Genomic DNA, 18,139 nt, shown 5'->3' with positions numbered 1-18,139 from the left:
GACTTTTGTGATTGGATTGTTACCATGGTTACGAGCTCTAGGTTCTCCCTTAAAATAAATGGGAGTACTGAGGGCTATTTTGAAGCTAAGAGGGGACTCAGGCAGAGGGACCCCCTATCCCCCCTCCTATTTGTTCTCTGTATGGATGTTCTCACCAGGATTTCAGAGGATTAAAAAAGTCACCCTAGTTAGCTATCACCCTAAATGTGTTCACAAATTGATCTAACCCATCTCATTTTTGCTGATGATTTGCTCGTTTTTGTTAGAGGTGACCTCCCCTCTTTACAGGCTGTCAAGCACTGTCTTCATCTCTTTTCCTGCTACTCTGGGTTGGTTCCTAATCCTAGCAAGACCAATGTTTATTTTGCTGGAGTGAGGTCTGATGTGAAGGCCCTAATCCTCAGGTATACTGGTTTTGTGGAGGATAATTTCCCCTTTAAATATCTTGGTATCCCCCTACACTCCTCAAGGCTCACTAGAGATTTGCTTCAGCCTTTACTTGCTCGAATTAAAACTAAGGTGGGTCACTGGGAGAGCTTGCACTTAACTTACGCTGGCAAGGTGACTCTTCTTAACTCTGTTATATTTGGTATTGAAGCTTTTTGGTGTGGTAGCCTCCTTCTACCTAAAGGAATTATTAAGGAGCTTGAGTCTGAATGTAGAAAGTTTCTTTGGGGTACTACCAGCAATAGGCATTCAATCTTTTTCAGTTGGGAGAACGTGTGTAGGGCTCACAAGCATGGTGGTTTGGGTATCAGAGAGGTGCTTAGCTGGAACAAAGCCTTACTCTTACACATGTTTTGGAAGCTTTGCCATAAACACACTTTTATCTGGATGCAATGGTCTCACCATTACGTTTTCAAGCAGTCTTCTTGCTGGGACTTCCATGATGAGGCTTGTATTTCTCCAATCTGGACCCAAATTCTCCGCGTCAGAGATGAATTTATCCAACATATGGGGTCTAGAGAGGCTGCCCAAAGCTGTTTCCAACTCTGGGTGACACAGCCAAAGTTTCCCTTAATGGAGGCTTATACTGTTTTCCATGGTGAGCAGCTTGAACCCAAGTGGATGCGTCCCATTATGGATTCAATTGTTATCCCCAGACATGCATTCACTGCTACTTTGGCTGCTCAGAATAGCCTTGCTACGGTGGATAATCTCTGTTCACGAGGCCTGGTACTGGCAAATAGGTGTGCCCTTTGCTTCAGTTCTGCTGAGGATGCTAAGCATCTGTTTTTTGCTTGCCCATTCTCTAAGAATCTTATGCAGCAAATTTTGATTTGGCAAGGGGTTCATAGAAGAGTACTTAGTCTGAAACACGAGCTCTATAAATTGGCTACTTGTAGAGGGACTTCTTGGCGTAGGAAGATTGCTTACTGTGCAACTGCTGCTACCATTCACCATGTCTGGCAGGAGCGGAACATGCGAATTTTTCATGGGGTTTGCCTCTCTTATGAACGGATTCTTGCTCGAATTAAGTATGAGGTGTGTGTGAGGGTCTATGCTTGGCAGTCTGGGATTGACTTTACTCAACTCCCTGGTTTTGCCACTTGATTAACTTGCTTTGTATATTGTTTATCTAAGTTTGTAGGTGATGATGTAAACTCTCTTGTGCTGTTTTGATTTTCTTAATGAGAATTTCTGACTTTCTCCAAAAAATAATAATAATAATAATAATAATGATAATAATACTTCGGCTCTCTCTAAATTTCTCTGAAATCAAGCGATTAGAAGTGGTGCACTTAATCTCTTTTGAGTAATTCGCCATGGTGCGAGGCCGGAGGGGCCGACCACCGTTGCAACCTCGGGTTACGAGATCATTGGCGGTCAAAGAAGCTATTGATATGGCAGATTTGAAATCAGTATCGCCCAAAGCGATACCAGAAAAGGCGACTTTTGCGGGGCTATTCCAGGTGTATACGTCGGGGACTACAACGGTCTCCGGAGGGAAGGAAACTGCTAACGGGGACACTAACGGGGGACAAAAGAGTTTTGACCAATTTTTCAATGCTTCGAGTAAGGGTATGTCACTTGAATTTGTTAAAACTACTTCGGAAATTGAAATTGTGGAAGAAGATATTGCGGGAGAAGTGGAATACTAGAGGAATACACTGGTGGGTACAGTTCTGGGGCGTCAAACGACTCTTGCTCATATGGAGTCTTTGATTACTAAGTCCTGGAATCATGTATCTGCTCCTAAAGTCCTGTATTTCTCAAAAGGTTGGTTCTATTTTAGGTTTGAAAGTGAAGAAGATTGTACTAAAATAATCAATGACTCTTGGAATATGAATGGATTTCCCCTCATCCTGAAACATTGGAGTCCCACGGTTGCTGAGGAGTTGCACGCTGTGACAACTATGCCCATCTGGGTTCTCTTCCCTAACCTTAACCCTTGTTTCTGGTCCAATAAGGGGTTGAGTAAAGTTGCGAGTTATGTTGGTACTCCTCTGTGTGCTGAAGAATATACGACTAATAAGAGTAAGCTAGCCTTTGCCAGGGTCCTCATTAAAGTTGATATTTCTATGGAACTGCCTACCTCTGTGTCGTTTAAGACTCCATATCGAGGAAGAGTGACACATAAGATAGAGTATGAATGGATCCCTCACTTCTGTCTGGCTTGTAGGCGCATAGGGCACACAAAGGATAAATGTCGTATGGGTCAACAACCTGAGAGGGTTTACAGGAAAAAGCGTGCTCAGTCACCTGCTGTGACTATTGTGTCTGTCACCCAGCCAGTGGCTCACGAGCCTGTGCCTCAGGAGACTGTGGTTGTGCACCCTGCCCCTCCTCCGACACAGGTGCCTGCTTCAGTGCCTGAGACTGCTGTACGGGAGTCTGAAGTATCTCTGAGTACCCCACCTTCTGGGGTTGCGGGTGCAGGATTCCCAAAGACTCAGTCAAAGGCTACTAAGGTATCTTCCAAGGATGTTGTGGTTTTAAGTTTGGAAAACAAATTTTTCTCAACTCCCTACTGAGCAGCCTAACTGTGATGCAGAAGGAGAGACTGTGGTTGTTGAATTGGAGAATCAACCCCTGGACATTGACCCAGGAGGAGGCCAAATGCCTCAATGATTATCTCCTCCTCGAACATAAGGAGGCTAAATAACCCCCTTAAGCAGCAGGAGGTGCTAAAATTCCTGTTAGGACACCATGTGGATTGTGGAGCTGTCCTGAAAACTCACATTAAACGAAATAAAGCTTCCCAGATTGCTAAGAAAATCTTTAGCAATTGTAGTAGGTTGGATAATTACAATGAGCATTATAATGGGTGTATTTGGATCTTATGGAATCCTAGAACTGTCTTGGCTAATATTGTGGTTGTGGGTGCCTAGTTTTTGCATTTATCTCTTCTTCATCTGGTTACAGGCAAGGTGTACTACATTACTGTTATGTATGCCTTTAATGTAGCTTCATATTGGAGGGATTTGTGGAGAGCCTTGGTACAACTTAGTGGTTCTGTGGATGGTTCTTGGGTGTGTATGGGTGACTTTAATGTGGTTCTTAATTCTGATGAGAGGAGAGGCAGGATTCATCAGAATCTTGCTGAAATGAAAGAGTTCTCTGACTGCTTAGATGAATGTCAGTTGGTGGATCACCCTGCTACGGGGTGCTTCTATACTTGGTCTAATAAAGCTGAGAGGATGGCTAAATTAGACAAAGCTGTGGTAAACTAGGCTTGGATAGGGTCTGTGTCCTCTACTGTATCCTTCCTCCTGGCTGGTGTTTCTGATCATACGCCTATTCTGTTGGATATTCCTAATGATGTAAGCATCTCCAGACCTTTCAAATATCTTAATTCTTGGTCTTTATCAGTGGCTTTCTATCATCAGGTTACTTTGGTTAAGGGGAAGCAATACTATGGTAGGCAGATAAATATCCTGTTCCAAAAGCTTAGAGCTCTTAGAACCCCCTTCAAACAACTACATAAGGATGGTTTCTCTCACCTAGATAGACGAGTGACTGATACCAGGAATGCATTACTAGCCTATCAGTCCTCTATCCTGCAGGCTGGGGGGAACCCTGAGCTCTTTCAGTAGGAAAAGAGAGCAAGCTCTCTGAGGAATTCAAGTGCTTGAGAGCTGTTGATATAATGGCTCTTCATCAACGTGCTAAGTGCTAGCATATTCAGCTTGATGATGGCTCCACTAAGTACTTCTAATCTCTTATACAGGAACGGAGGATGAATAAGAATATTGGGAGCATTGAAGCCTCTTCTGGGGTTTTTTGTCAGCATACGCAGCATGTGGCAAATGTACTACTTGACTACTATACTCAGCTGTTAGGGACCGCTAAAAATGCTGAGACGTTGCCTCCCTCTCTTTTTCAGCTGGATACTTTGTTGCCCTCCCATGCTGAGAGTTTGGTTGTGCCTATAACTGATAGTGAAATTTTTGATGCTTTAAAATCTATTGACAGAAATAAAAGCCCTGGAGTTGATGGCTATTTATAAGGGTTTTTCTTGGATGCTTGGGACATTGTTGAACCTGATTTCTGTGCTGCTGCTAAGGAATATTTTGAGAGGGGTATAATGCCAGAAGCTGCTAACTCTACTCTTATTACTTTAGTCCCTAAGATACCTACTCCTAAGACTGTTGGTGAATTTAGGCCGATCTCCTGTTGTACCACCTTCTACAAAACGGTGAGTAAGGTCATAGCCAACAGAATAAGGACTGTTTTGGGGACGATTGTTGGACCTGAGTAGGCAGCATTTGTCCATGGTACGGATCTCTTTGACAACTCCCTGCTGGCCCATGAGCTCACCCACAAATATAACAGGGCTTACCTTACTCCAAGATGTATCCTTAAGGTAGATATACGAAAAGCATTTAACTCTGTAAGTTGGCAATTTCTTGAGAGATCTCTTGTTGGTATTGGGTTCCCTACGAAGTTTATCCAATGGGTTCTCGGTGGTGTCACCTCTACCCATTACTCTATGAACATCAATGGAAAAGTGGAAGGCTTTTTTCCTGGTAAACGTGGGCTTAGGCAAGGAGATCCCCTATCTCCTTACCTCTTTGTCCTATGCATGGAAGTTCTCTCACGGTTGCTCAGGAAATTGCGTGCTTACTCTGGCTTTTCATACCACCCTAAATGTGTAATGTTAAATCTTACCCATTTGGTGTTTGCTGACGATCTCCTAGTATTCACTAGAGGAGATGTCCCATCTGTGATTGTTGTGGCTAACTGTTTGGGAATCTTTGCTGGCTATTCTAGATTAAGGGCTAACCCATTAAAATCTTGTCTTTATTTTGGAGGGGTAAATCAGGTGGTAATTGATGATATTCTCCGTGCCACTGGCTTCACTTAAGGGGAGTTCCCTTTCAGGTACCTAGGTATCCCTCTATTCCCTGCTAGGCTTACTCAGTCTATGTTTCAACCTCTTTTGGACAAAATTGCTAAGAGACTTTCCCACTGGGCTAGCCATTCTCTAAGCTATGCTGGGAAAGCACACCTCATAAACTTTGTCATTTTTGGCTTGCAAAACTTCTCGGGAGCTAGCATCTTGCTCCCTAAAGGTATTGTTAAAAGGATTCACCAGCTCTGTCGCAGATGTTTTTGGCGTTATGACAGTGATTCTAGGCGTATGCTGTTTAAAAGTTGGGACAATTTCTGCTATCCTAGAGCTGAGGGAGGAATAGATATTAAGAGGTGCTTACCTGGAATAAAGTACAGCTGCTGACTTGGCTTCGGAAGCTTCATAATCAACCTCGGAGTCTCTGGGTGAAATGAGTGCATGCTTATGTGCTTCAGAGTGAAGACGTATGGCTGCTCACACATAGAAGCAATGATTCCTGGTATTGGTCTAACCTGATTAAGGTCAGGGACTGGTTCATTGAAAGAATGGGTACTATAGAGGATGCTAAACTGGTACTTCAAGGAGACATTATGGGAATTTTTCCTGGGTCTACCATTTATGAACTGGTCAGGGACAGGAAAGCTCCAGGTAGGTGGGCATCAATTTTGGGAGACAAACTTTGTATGCCTAAGCATATGATCATCAGTCTTCTTGCTGTTCAGGATTGTTTGCCTACTATTGAAAATCTGAACAGGCGAGGGCTTGTGATTATCAACAGATGCCGATTGTGTGAGGCAGCTATAGAAGACCGTAATCATCTCTTCTTCCTCTCCCCGTTTCAGCTAGGCTTAAGCAGTCCATCTCTTGCTGGTTGAAGCTAGGTACTGTTTCTTGCTCTTTATCACGAATAATCACTTGGTATAAGACCCATGTCAGAGGCCAAAGTTCTTGGAAACGGGCTTGTAGATGTGCTCTGCTTGCCGCGATCTATGCTATTTGGCAGGAAAGGAATTTTTGCATCTTCAATGATGGGAGGAAGTTAATGGGACAACTTTTTTCTGAAGTTAACTTTGTAGTTTACAATAGGTTGTTACATATCCATTTCAAGGTGGATGAGGATGTAAACTGGACCTAGGTAGTTTGGCTATTTTGTTTGCTTTGTAGGGGGCTACACTAGCCTCCTTTGTAGACATAGGCACTAGGATTCGTACTTTACTCTTATTTATAATGAAAATCCTAAGCTTTCTCTGCAAAAAATAAAATAAAATAAAATAAAATAAATAATAATAAAAATAATAATAATAATAATAATAATAATAACAATAACAACAATAACAATAATAACAATAATAATAATAACAATAATAATAATAAAAATAATAATAATAATAATAATAATAATAATAATAATAATAATAATAATAATAATAATAATAATAATAACAATAATAATAACAATAACAATAACAATAACAATAACAATAACAATAACAATAACAATAACAATAGCAATAGCAATAGCAATAGCAATAACAATAACAATAACAATAACAATAACAATAACAATAACAATAACAATAACAATAACAATAACAATAACAATAACAATAACAATAACAATAACAATAACAATAACAATAACAATAACAATAACAATAACAATAACAATAACAATAACAATAACAATAACAATAACAATAACAATAACAATAATAACAACAACAATAATAATAATAAGAATAAGAATAAGAATAACAAATAATAATAATAAGAATAATAAAAATAAGAATAATAAAAATAAAAATAATAACAATCACAATAATAATAATCACAATAACAACAACAATAACAACAACAACAACAACAACAACAACAACAACAACAACAACAACAACAACAACAACAACAACAACAACAACAACAACAACAACAACAACAACAACAACAACAACAATAATAATAATAATAATAAAATAATAATAATAATAATAATAATAATAATAATAATAATAATAATAATAATAATAATAATAATAATAATAATAATAATAATAATAATAATAATAATAATAATAATAATAATAATAATAATAATAATAATAAGATTTCGGATCATATAAGAATGGCACAAGCGTGAGAACCGTGAGAACGCGCGTCAGTCGTTGGATCTTGTCTGACGCGGCTAATCTAAGGGCCTATAACGCGCGTTGCTTTACCAAAACTTGAGGGCTTTGTCTTTCTTTTTCACTGAAATTTACCTCGCGCTTCTTCGTTAAGCTTTCAACCATGGATTCCGACCTTCTTTGTTAAGCTTTCAACTATTTCTCTCTCCTTATTCTCTGTGGAGTTGCATTTTCGTCTTTCTGTTGGATTTTCACTTACCTATTTCGTCATGAAGGTGAGTACTATTTAGCTTCAAGCTTTTTTCGATTTCGTCCTTAATTTATGTAACTCTACTGTAATCTAAATTAATGTTTCTTATGTTCATTTTGCCGGATTATTCATTTTATTGATGAATTTTGAGTTCAGTATTGTTTTTAAAATCGAAATTTGTGTTCTCATTTGCATGCTATCGGAATTTGTATTTGCCGCATTGTTTGTTGATTTCGTAACTTGCTTATACATTTCGATTTGTTTGTTGTTTTTTAGTTTGATCTAATTTGTGCTTTTTTGAATTTTTGTTAAATTTAAAGTACTTTTAACGTAAGTAGCATCAATTTAAGACCACATGCAAAAGGTCATAATTGCGTGCACATTATTGTTGTAGATCATGTACATTTCAATAAAACTGATAGGAAATTTCTTCGTGAAACGTGTACAACACAATGAATCGATTAATATTACATGCAAAACTACTTTCGATTATTGAAGCGCAAAGGCGATCCTGGAACGTTACACGTCGTATTTCTCCGAGGTTGAACAACCTCGGTCCTACTGTTGATGATCCTACTCCAACGTTCTCCCGTATTACCACCCGGATGTCACCTAAAAGTTTTGTTGATGTCCTTCGATACCTTGATTACAATCAATGGTGTGCTCTAGAAGAGATTGGTTTTTCTTCATTGTTTTGGCTAACGGTTACAAGGCTTCCTTTACGCCTTGGTTATTGGTTAATTGAGAACTACAACCCGTATTCGGATTTCATCATTCTACCTGATAAACAGCGCTTTCGTGTTTTTGCTTCTTGTATTCATAATGCTGTTGGCCTCCCAATTGGAGGAAAACCTGTTTTACTTTCATGTTGTAGTGATGAAGATGCAGAATGTGATGCGTTTTACGCGCATTGGAAAGCTCAATTTCATGTTGATGGTCAAGTGGATATCAAGACCCTTGCAGAGCATATTATTTGTCATGATGATTACAGTGATCAATTTAAGATTAATTTTGTGGTGCTTGCTGTGTCTTTGTTAATGCGCAACAATCAGAAGCCGTTCGTCAATCACCATGTACTAAAATCGCTGAGGAATGTGTCCGCCATTGGTCGCCTTGATTGGTGTCAATTTGTCATGGAGAGTTTGCGGTATAACACAAAGGATTGGGTCAAGAAGGGGAAGAAGAATCACTTTGGTGGACCTCTCCTGTTTCTAATGGTACAAATCTTCTGGGTTACATTTATTGTTAGTTATTATGGTTTTAAAACCTGCCATTTTCCAGTCATAATCCTGTTTTCACTTGCAGCTTGTTTATGTTGACCGTGTTGTCCATGAAAAACGATTCGTAGAAAGAGATTACTATACTCTTTTGAATTGGACATCGCACGCACTTTTCTCAAGGAAAAGCAGGAGATGGAAGTCGGTCGATTTGGCCTTGGTCGTGTAAAAGGTCGATTGATGGAAAGAATTAGATTTTCTAATCCATGTAGACAAGTGGTTGAAAAAGTACGGAGAGTGTCGAGGGATGTTAGTACTGATACAAAATCTCCAATTTCATACTCGTCTCCGGAGGTATATCCATTGATTCTCGAAGTATTCACTATTCCTTTTCAAGATTCACTTTGAAATATTTTCTTTGTACCTTCATAGTACTAAAGATGTACCTTCATAGTACTAAATATGTACCTTCATACTGTGCCTTGTCCAGGAGTTTGTAGATGACTACACTGTTTCAGCAAAGAGAGTCATGGAAGATATGGTTGTGTTAGAGGAGAAATACGCGGTTGGTTTGCAATGTTTCCCAGGTGAAGAGTGTGTCAAACAGGCCCATTCGGCAACTGAATTTGTATATTTGACATATGGTGGTGGTACCGAAGATATGTCGTGTGCACCACCGTGGGAATCCAGCACACTAGATGAGGATGAACAGTTTATTGCTGTAGCAAATGCAGCTGAGAAAGCGTACAAATTAAAACTTGCTCGTGATAAACACAGAGAACAATGTGCTAAGTGGAGAAATTCATTTGTATCTGTCACTGGTGAATTTTCATTCGATTTAGGGGTGGAGAAAGACTTTGCTGAGAGTGAGGCAAGGTTAGCCGCAGCTAAAGGGGTTAAACGGGATCGCCGTGTCACTGGTGAATCTTCTTCAGCTACCAAAAGGGTTCATTTCATGGCAAGTCCTTCTTATATACCTCTATCCAGCAACAAGCAACAGTCATCTCGTTTTGATCCGTTGTTTTCTGCTATCCAAGATGACACCAATGTGTTAACACCTCTTACTGCGGTGCACCTTCAAGTGGCTGATTATGTTTTCAGTGACCGGGGCACTAACAATCGTCGTTGCAGGTAATCTAAAATGTGTACTTGCTAAATTACCATTTTGTGTATGTCATTTTCAGTGTTTCACACCTGACAAGTAATTTGTTATATTTTTTGCTCTAGTGAGCACTTATATTCGTACAAGACTTATTTTGCAACGCGAATGCATTTTTGGTCATTAAAGTAAATCGAACATGTTTCGAGTGTTGTAATTGATTGTTGGTCATCATATTTGAATTGTAAAGAGGAAGAAAACAATCTTGGTACTCCGAAGCGGTTCTTTTTTACCACGCTTGTGCATGTAAGTACATTTACATACACTCTTAAATGCTGTGTGTAATATGTATTTTGAAATATTGTACTTCCTTCTTTCGTTACTTTCCCATGCGATCAGATTAGCGAAACCCAGCCCAGGTTTAAGTGATGAAAAAATTTATGAATTATTCGAGGCTCGTGAAAAAATGGAGTTGCAGCTTTTCCCGGGAATAGAAATAGCTTCAATCGCACTCGTAAGTTGTTATTGTTTGCTTGACATACTTTGCAATTTTCTTTGCCATTGTTGTATTGCATTTTTTAAAAATTGAGACATACTATTATCGCATAAGTCCTTTCTTTTTTGGATTAATTCCAACTACTAAACTCATTTGAACCTCAACTTGTATATACCCATTTTATATTAAAAAAATTCAGATTAGGCCAAAGTACGATAAATGGCCATTTAACACAATGTTAATGCTATAATTTCTCAATGTACTTTCTAAACGTACTAAATGTACTTTTTAAACATTTACAATGTTAATGTTGTAATTTCTCAATGTGGGGAATATCTAATATGCATGAGCGATTTGCAAGTATATGCACACGTTGGGAACATAGACCATGAGTCATACTATCACTCCATGTCCGCATTCTCGCTTTTGTTTTATTTCATTTGCTTGAGTCAAAGGGAATTTTCTTTGCGTTTGTATTAAATAAGGTCACTTTATATTGCAATGTACTGTTCTCATTTTTTACATGTGCCTCATGATTAGTTAAAATGTACCCTTTGAAGAGTTTGACTGTACTTATGGTTGTACGTCATTTGTTTTGTAATTTCAGTTTTTTTCCCAATTGTACACGAGAAACACTTTTTCTTATACGTGGTTGACCTGGTGAGGAAGCGTTTCGTCATTCTTGACAACTCACTATCAGATGAAGATGCCATCAAGAAATATGGTGTATCTCCACGTTAATGTATGTTTGAATTTGACACATTTTTGTTGTTCTATTGACTTTTGACTATTAGTCACGCTTAACACTGGTTTACAATGTTTTGTCATAGATTGATGCTTTTGGAAGGTTTTTGGGTGAGAACCCAAAAACTTCTGACTCTAGCAACATTGTGTTGGCTATGGATCCCATTGTTGCAAAGCTTAGTTGGAGAAATAACTACAATGTTGATGACGGTGGTATATACACAATGAGACACATGGAAACATTTATGGGATTAATCTCTTGGAAATGTGGCCTGATGAAAAATGATGTGAGTGTTGGTTCTTATTTTAAAGAAATTCATGTTCATTGTGTTTTGCCTATCTTGTTAATTGTTGGCTTTCGATTTGCAAATGAGCGTGCTTAAAGTGTTACGATACAAATATCTATGCACATTACTTATGTTCGAGCACAACGATTGCCATGAAACCGTTGTTGATCATGCGAAGAAGGGTCATTTCTCTAAAGCTAGTGATTACATTTAATGTTCGAATATTATCTACGCAAAGATGTTAGAATTTGTCCGATGACATCCCTGTTCATGTAGTACGATGTTTTAAATTCTAGTGTACGTTAGTATGTGTAATGATTTGTAATTGCATAAGCAAAATGTTGAATTTGTGAACCAATGTTTTGTTGCACTTAATTAAAGTACTTTTTTGTCTATTTTTGGCGTGCTATTTACTTGAACGTTATTATATCCTTGAATAGCGACTTATGATGTACTGAATTAGCAAAATAATATAATGTACATTTCAGGTCTGCTTTTAAATCTCTTTTGTAAAACAGTACATGCACATTATAAACATACATAATGGACATTTGAATTAAATTGAAAGCACATTTATTTCTATTATACATTGAAAACAGGGAAATAGGTCTAAAATCACGTCAAAGATCTATCTAGAGCGACATCATAATCTAAGTATATGAATGAACTTTTGAAGTTTTCTATCTTATTAAACGATCACATGCATTAAAATTTAATTAATATTTCATGTTCTTTTTAAAAAAATATAATGTACCTTTAAATATAATATAATGTACATTTTCCAAACAGTGCTTAATGATATTTTAGTTGCACCTAATTATCAAAACATGCACATTTTGAATATAGATAATGGACATTTTAATTAAACTGTTTAGATAAATTACATAATATATACAGTGTAAACAGGAAAACCTGTTTAAGAAAATGTCAAATATCTATTTTTAATCCCTTCCCAAAAAATGGATGCACTCGCCCCTTGTTGGGTGTCTTTTGGTCTTGCGGCTATACAAACCACACATAAGGGAAAGGGTTTAGAGTTGGATTAGGTGGATTCGCGGTAGCGGCCCCGCCTAATGCAACCCTAAACGCTTTCCCGTCCCATTTTAGGATACCTGACCCCCTATATTTAATCCCGTCCCCAACAAGGGTTCAGTCGCCCCCTCTAGGGTGTCTTTTGGTCTTGCGGCCGTTCATAATCCAACCGTAAACCCTTTTCCATGCCGTTCTAGGATACTTGGTCCCCTAGTTTTAATCCCGCCCCAACAAGCGTTCACTCGGCCCCTCTATGGTGTCTTTTGATCTTGTGGTCGTTCGTAATCCAACAACTTGATCTAATTTGTACATTGTGAATGTCGAAAAAGTACATTTAGGACTTTTAGAAAATACATTGACAAATTATAACATTACCATTGTGTTAAATGGCCATATATCCTAATTTGACCTAATTTGAAGTTTTAAATTATAAAATGGGTATATAAAAGTAGAGTTTCAAATGGTTCTAGTAGTTGGAATAAACAAAAAAAGAAAAATAAAATAAAAAATGGACTTGTGGAATTATAGTATGACCCAAATTTTAAAAAAAAAACCGCCACTTTAAACTTCTTCTCTTTAATATCTTATTACTTTTTGATAAACCTGTCAATTAAATTGTACCTGCACGTTTTCTCATTCTCAGATCGTTCATTTACTCTTATCGCTCTCTATCGGAATGAAGGTTATACTTTTTGCCTTTAATTATTTGCTAAAAACAACTGTGTTTACTTTTCATCTGCTTCGAATTTAACATAGTTTCCTTAGCTGTTAATGTTCGAAGATGTTCATTATAAATCAGTCCTACTATTATTTCTCAGGTGCATCAATATGTCTAAATTTATACGCATTGTTTCCTAATGATTTTGATGTACTTTGCTATGGCTTAATATTTTTAAATGTTTAGGATGTATTTTCTTCATGTAATTTTTTTAATGTTTAGCATTTACTTTCTGGATACGTGTCCTTCATATCAATATGTTGGAATTTATACGAATTGTTTGCTAATGATTTTGATGTAGTTTGTTACTAATGTTTAGCATTTACTTTCTGGATACTTGTGCTTCATATTAATATGTCGGAATTTGTACACATTATTTCCAAATAATTTTGATGTTCTTTGCTATGGCTTAATATTTAGGATGTATTTTCTTCATGTACTTTCTTAATGTTTAGCATGTTCTTTCGGATATCCGTATTTTTAAAGGCTTTATATGTTTTGTCTTATATGTTTTTTTTTTTTTTTTTTTAAAAAAAAAACAATATTTAAAATCAAGAACACAGATGTCACTATGGTTGTGCACATCAGTCCGATTCACCTCTTTGTTTGTCAACCTCCATCAAGATTCACCACAGACTCTTCTTCTGCTGAGATAATTGAAGTTTCTGACAGTCCTAAAATAGGAGTAGTACATCATCCTAGCATTTGTCATACTTTACAAACAGTTGACAAAAAATATTCTTCTGTTGCGATAATTGATGTTCCCGACAGCCCTACAATAGACGAGATTGTTAATCGTCCTAGAGTTCGCCGCACTTCGTGTAGCATCTTAAAAAACTCCTCTTATCCTTTGTTGATTGATGTTTCTGACAGCCCCATTGAAGATGGGTTTGTTGATCCATCTTGTAACTGGCCACTCATTAAACAGACTGTGAGGGACAAACATGACATTGTTAAGGCTACCTTAGGAACAAGTGCGAAGTGCCACCGATAGAAATTCTTGCTCATTTAATCGAAACACCAATTCAAACGTCATATCAAATGGACCAGGTTTTCAACAAACAACCCACTTCGCTAGCAAACACATAGCGGCTCTTCGTAAAGTGAGAAAATTAATTGCCGAGAGGAATAAGGATGCGCCTACAAACGCTGATGTGTCATTCGATTTAGGTGTGTTCTCAGAAGATGAGGACTCTTCTGTTTATGCAGCACCAGAGCGGGGTAAAAAAAGAAAGAAATTGTCTGCTGATCGTCCATCTTTATATCCGAAAACAGGGAATCAATATCATTTTAGTAAGAGTCCTTCCTGTGAACCTCTCCTTGATGCTATTGACGACACGAATCTCTTCATACCTTTGACATCAATGCAATATCAGATTTCAAATTATGTGTTCACTGGCCACGGCTTTGTGGATAACAGTTGGTAATTACATACAGAAGATTTAATATTTTATATTCATTTACATAGTTCATCTTTACATATCTGCTGCTAATCATAATTCTATTAATGTTTTTTGTGCAGTAATACGTTATTTGAGTTCAAAAATAATGTCCTTGGTTGGGATCAACTGTTGTCATTAAAACCGTATCACTATATCTCAAGCTTTGTCATAGATTCTTGGTCGGCATATATAAACTACAAAGAAAAGGATGGGAATCCAACCAATCCCACACGATTCTTTTTTAGTACACTTACATATGTAAGTTTGGTCATTGTTTTCATGTGTTCCAGTTAACTATTTCCAACATTTTCACATTACTAAAATTTTATCTTCATTATGCAGTTGTTATTATTGAAGAACACAGGTGCTTCTATTGATGATCATCATTACAAACCTTTCAAGCGCCGCATCGAAGTAAAATTAAATGAGTTTGAGTGGATTGATCTTCCATCCATTGAACTAGTGAGTCCCTCACTTCATTTAGTAATTGAAATTAAATTCAGTATTACTGTAGTAGTCTATTTAAATAGAAGTCAGTGAATGTACTGTCAAAGTTTTCAAAATGTGCTATTACTTAACATGAAATTAACCTTTATTTGTCAGTGACCTTACAATTGTTTCTTTCCCTGATGCTAGTTCTTCTTCCCTATTGTACTTGAGAATCATTTTGTGTTGTACGTTTTCGACCTGCCAAGGAAATGTCTAATTATTCTTGACAACCGCATTAGAAGGGGGAGTGTCTTAGAAGAGTATGGTGATAGTGTACTTGAACTGGTAATTTTACATTCTCCTCAACTATGAATTATTATCGTTCACTTGCATTGGTAAATTCATGTATATTATGGTTCATCTCGTCTAATTTTTATTATTGTGTTACAGAGTGATGCTTTTGCACGGTTTTTGGGTGAAAATCAATCAACTATGGAGAAAAGTAATATATTAATGGGCATGGATCCTACAATAGCAATGCTTCCATGGAGAAATAACAGAAATATTTTTGATTGTGGTATTTACACCATGAGGCACATGGAAACATTTATGGGAATAGCCACTTGGGACTGTGGACTGTCCAAAATTGATGTGAGTTTTACATTTTAAATGTAACTTATTTAGAACAAATCAATGTTATTTTGTTAGTTATTAAATTCTAATTTCATGTTTTTTTTTTTTTTTTTTTTTTTTTGCAGATGAGATCGTTGACAATGCTGAGATTCAAGTACCTATGCACGCTACTAACATTTGAGCACAACAAACATCGTAACAGCATTATTAGACATGCATTAGCGTGTAACGACATTCACAAATAGTTCCTGAATATGATTTATTAGTTTCCTTTTGTACTTTTGATCTTTGGCGTATGTACATCGAAGTTGTACTGGATGTGCATTCACCCAAGGTACTTGTTATAATGTACATTCTATAATGATTAGTTGTCCATTTTAAAGAAAACAAATGTTCACCAAAATCAATGATGTTCTTGCTTTAATACGAGAATGTTCATTTTAAGGAAACCAAATTTACATCCTGTGTAACTTTCTTACTTTAGGATCTCGCAATTGATACAATTAATTTATATCGTGCGTGGTCATTTTAATACAAGAATGTTCATTTTAAGGAAAACAAAAAAATATACTCCGTATACACTAATACTCCGTATACACTAATACTCCGTATACACTAATAGCAATATTCGAAATTGAGTAAATATGTACAATTAGTACGTAGTATTTTAATTTAACTATTACTTCTATATCATATGTTGCACACAATTTCCTACTTGCCCAAATAACCCCAACACACGTAAATCTAGGGTGGACCTAATAATACCTATTATGGAAATATAGCCAATTTATGTTCAATTATAAAACACACAATTAGGTGTAAATCTAAAATAGATAAATGGAATACTTCTTTCAAACAATCTTTCCAAAGAAAATAGTTCTTTCAACTACGGAGTATTAGGTAACTTCTCCATAAATTTTGGTTATACTCCACCTTCGTTTTCAATACTTCTTCATTGCCAGGTAATCACGTTCATTTACTAAATTGTCCTGAATTTCGTCCATTCTTTTGGTGTATTCCTTAGGTAATTATACTTGGTTGATTTAAATCATTGACAAAATCACCTGAAAATCACGCCTCTTTTGTTGGTTACATTTTCATCGTTTTCAGTTTAATTGGATGTTCATGTCAAGTTTAATGGGATGTTATTTATTGATTACAATTGTGTGAGATTTTACGTGTGTTGGGATAATTGGGGGCAAGTACGAAAATTGTGTACAACATATGAAATACGAGTAATAGGTAAATTAAAATACTAATTGTACAATTTACTCAATTTCGAATATTGCTCACAGTGTTCATCGTTTAATTAATAGTGTTTTTAAAGTTTACGAGATGATGTTCTAAATGCTATCGTCCAATGAACATTTTGGAATAACCATTTTAAATCTGTCTACAGAGCAAATCATGTCATTATTTTGCTTGGGATTGGTAACAAATTCTGAAGAGGAAGACAGAAAACAATTCATTGCACATCATCTTGATACAAAGAAGACAATGCTAGGATGGCTATTTAATGGGAAGGACGCCATAATTGCAGGGGTGGAGGATAACTATGCAAAAAACACAGTACTACAAGATGAAACTTACATGTTACAAATCTTTCAAAAAGTTAATCAAGTCGACAAACATAACATGGAAGCAAAGATGCAAGTGTTGGGGTAAGATGTTTATCTTACACAATGAGGAAGCCCGTTTAAGAGAGGAATATGAAAGCAGATTACAGACAAGCAATTCATTTGGGGTTAGAACGACTACCAGGGATAATGTAGTGGTTTTCCGAAGGTGTCTTTGTTACTTGACAGACAATAACAAGGAGGACACTGCACCTGTTTCAATATCATTTGGCACCCGAGTTAGAAAATCTTGTCGTTGTAGACAGTGAAGAAGAAGATTTTGACTCTATCCCAACGTCAATTTCCCGACCAGCGGTCAAACTTGCTTTTATTCTATGAAATCAAACCGAGTAATACTATATATAAACAGCTGAAGTACATTTGAGTATAAGTTTTATATTTACCTCATACCCCTTGTACCTACTGTTGATTTTCAATGTCCATTCAGAATATAAGAATATAAGTACATTCTCTTATTTGTTAATGATATTTTATTATATTGACGTAGTACCTTTACAATGTCCATTACGTGCATTAACAATGTACCATTTAAATTAAATAATATAAATTAATGCATCTAATAATTACACTCTCAGATGCAAGTTGTAAAATAATTCAGGTGAAAAGATACCACTATTCATGATTATTTGCTTAAATGAGACATGTGTCAAATGGCAGTTGTAAACTAATGCATGGGAAAAGACAAATAATACTACACTCATAAATTGTAACTTCTCCTATTCTTATCCAAAGTAGT

The 18,139-nt window shown here is 36.6% G+C and overlaps 1 protein-coding gene across 1 annotated transcript; it reads left to right on the top strand.

Annotated features, from left to right (window-relative positions):
• Positions 1 to 204: 204 nt before the first annotated feature.
• Positions 205 to 1,554, top strand: LOC141628689 (uncharacterized). Its single transcript, XM_074441797.1, has one exon. The coding sequence runs from the start codon at positions 205 to 207 to the stop codon at positions 1,552 to 1,554; it is 1,350 nt and encodes a 449-aa protein (XP_074297898.1).
• The last annotated feature ends 16,585 nt before the right edge of the window (positions 1,555 to 18,139 follow it).

This window comes from Silene latifolia, chromosome Y, assembly GCF_048544455.1.
Source record: "Silene latifolia isolate original U9 population chromosome Y, ASM4854445v1, whole genome shotgun sequence".
In the NCBI taxonomy this organism is placed as follows: domain Eukaryota; kingdom Viridiplantae; phylum Streptophyta; class Magnoliopsida; order Caryophyllales; family Caryophyllaceae; genus Silene; species Silene latifolia.
This window is presented reverse-complemented; position numbering and strand designations above follow the sequence as displayed.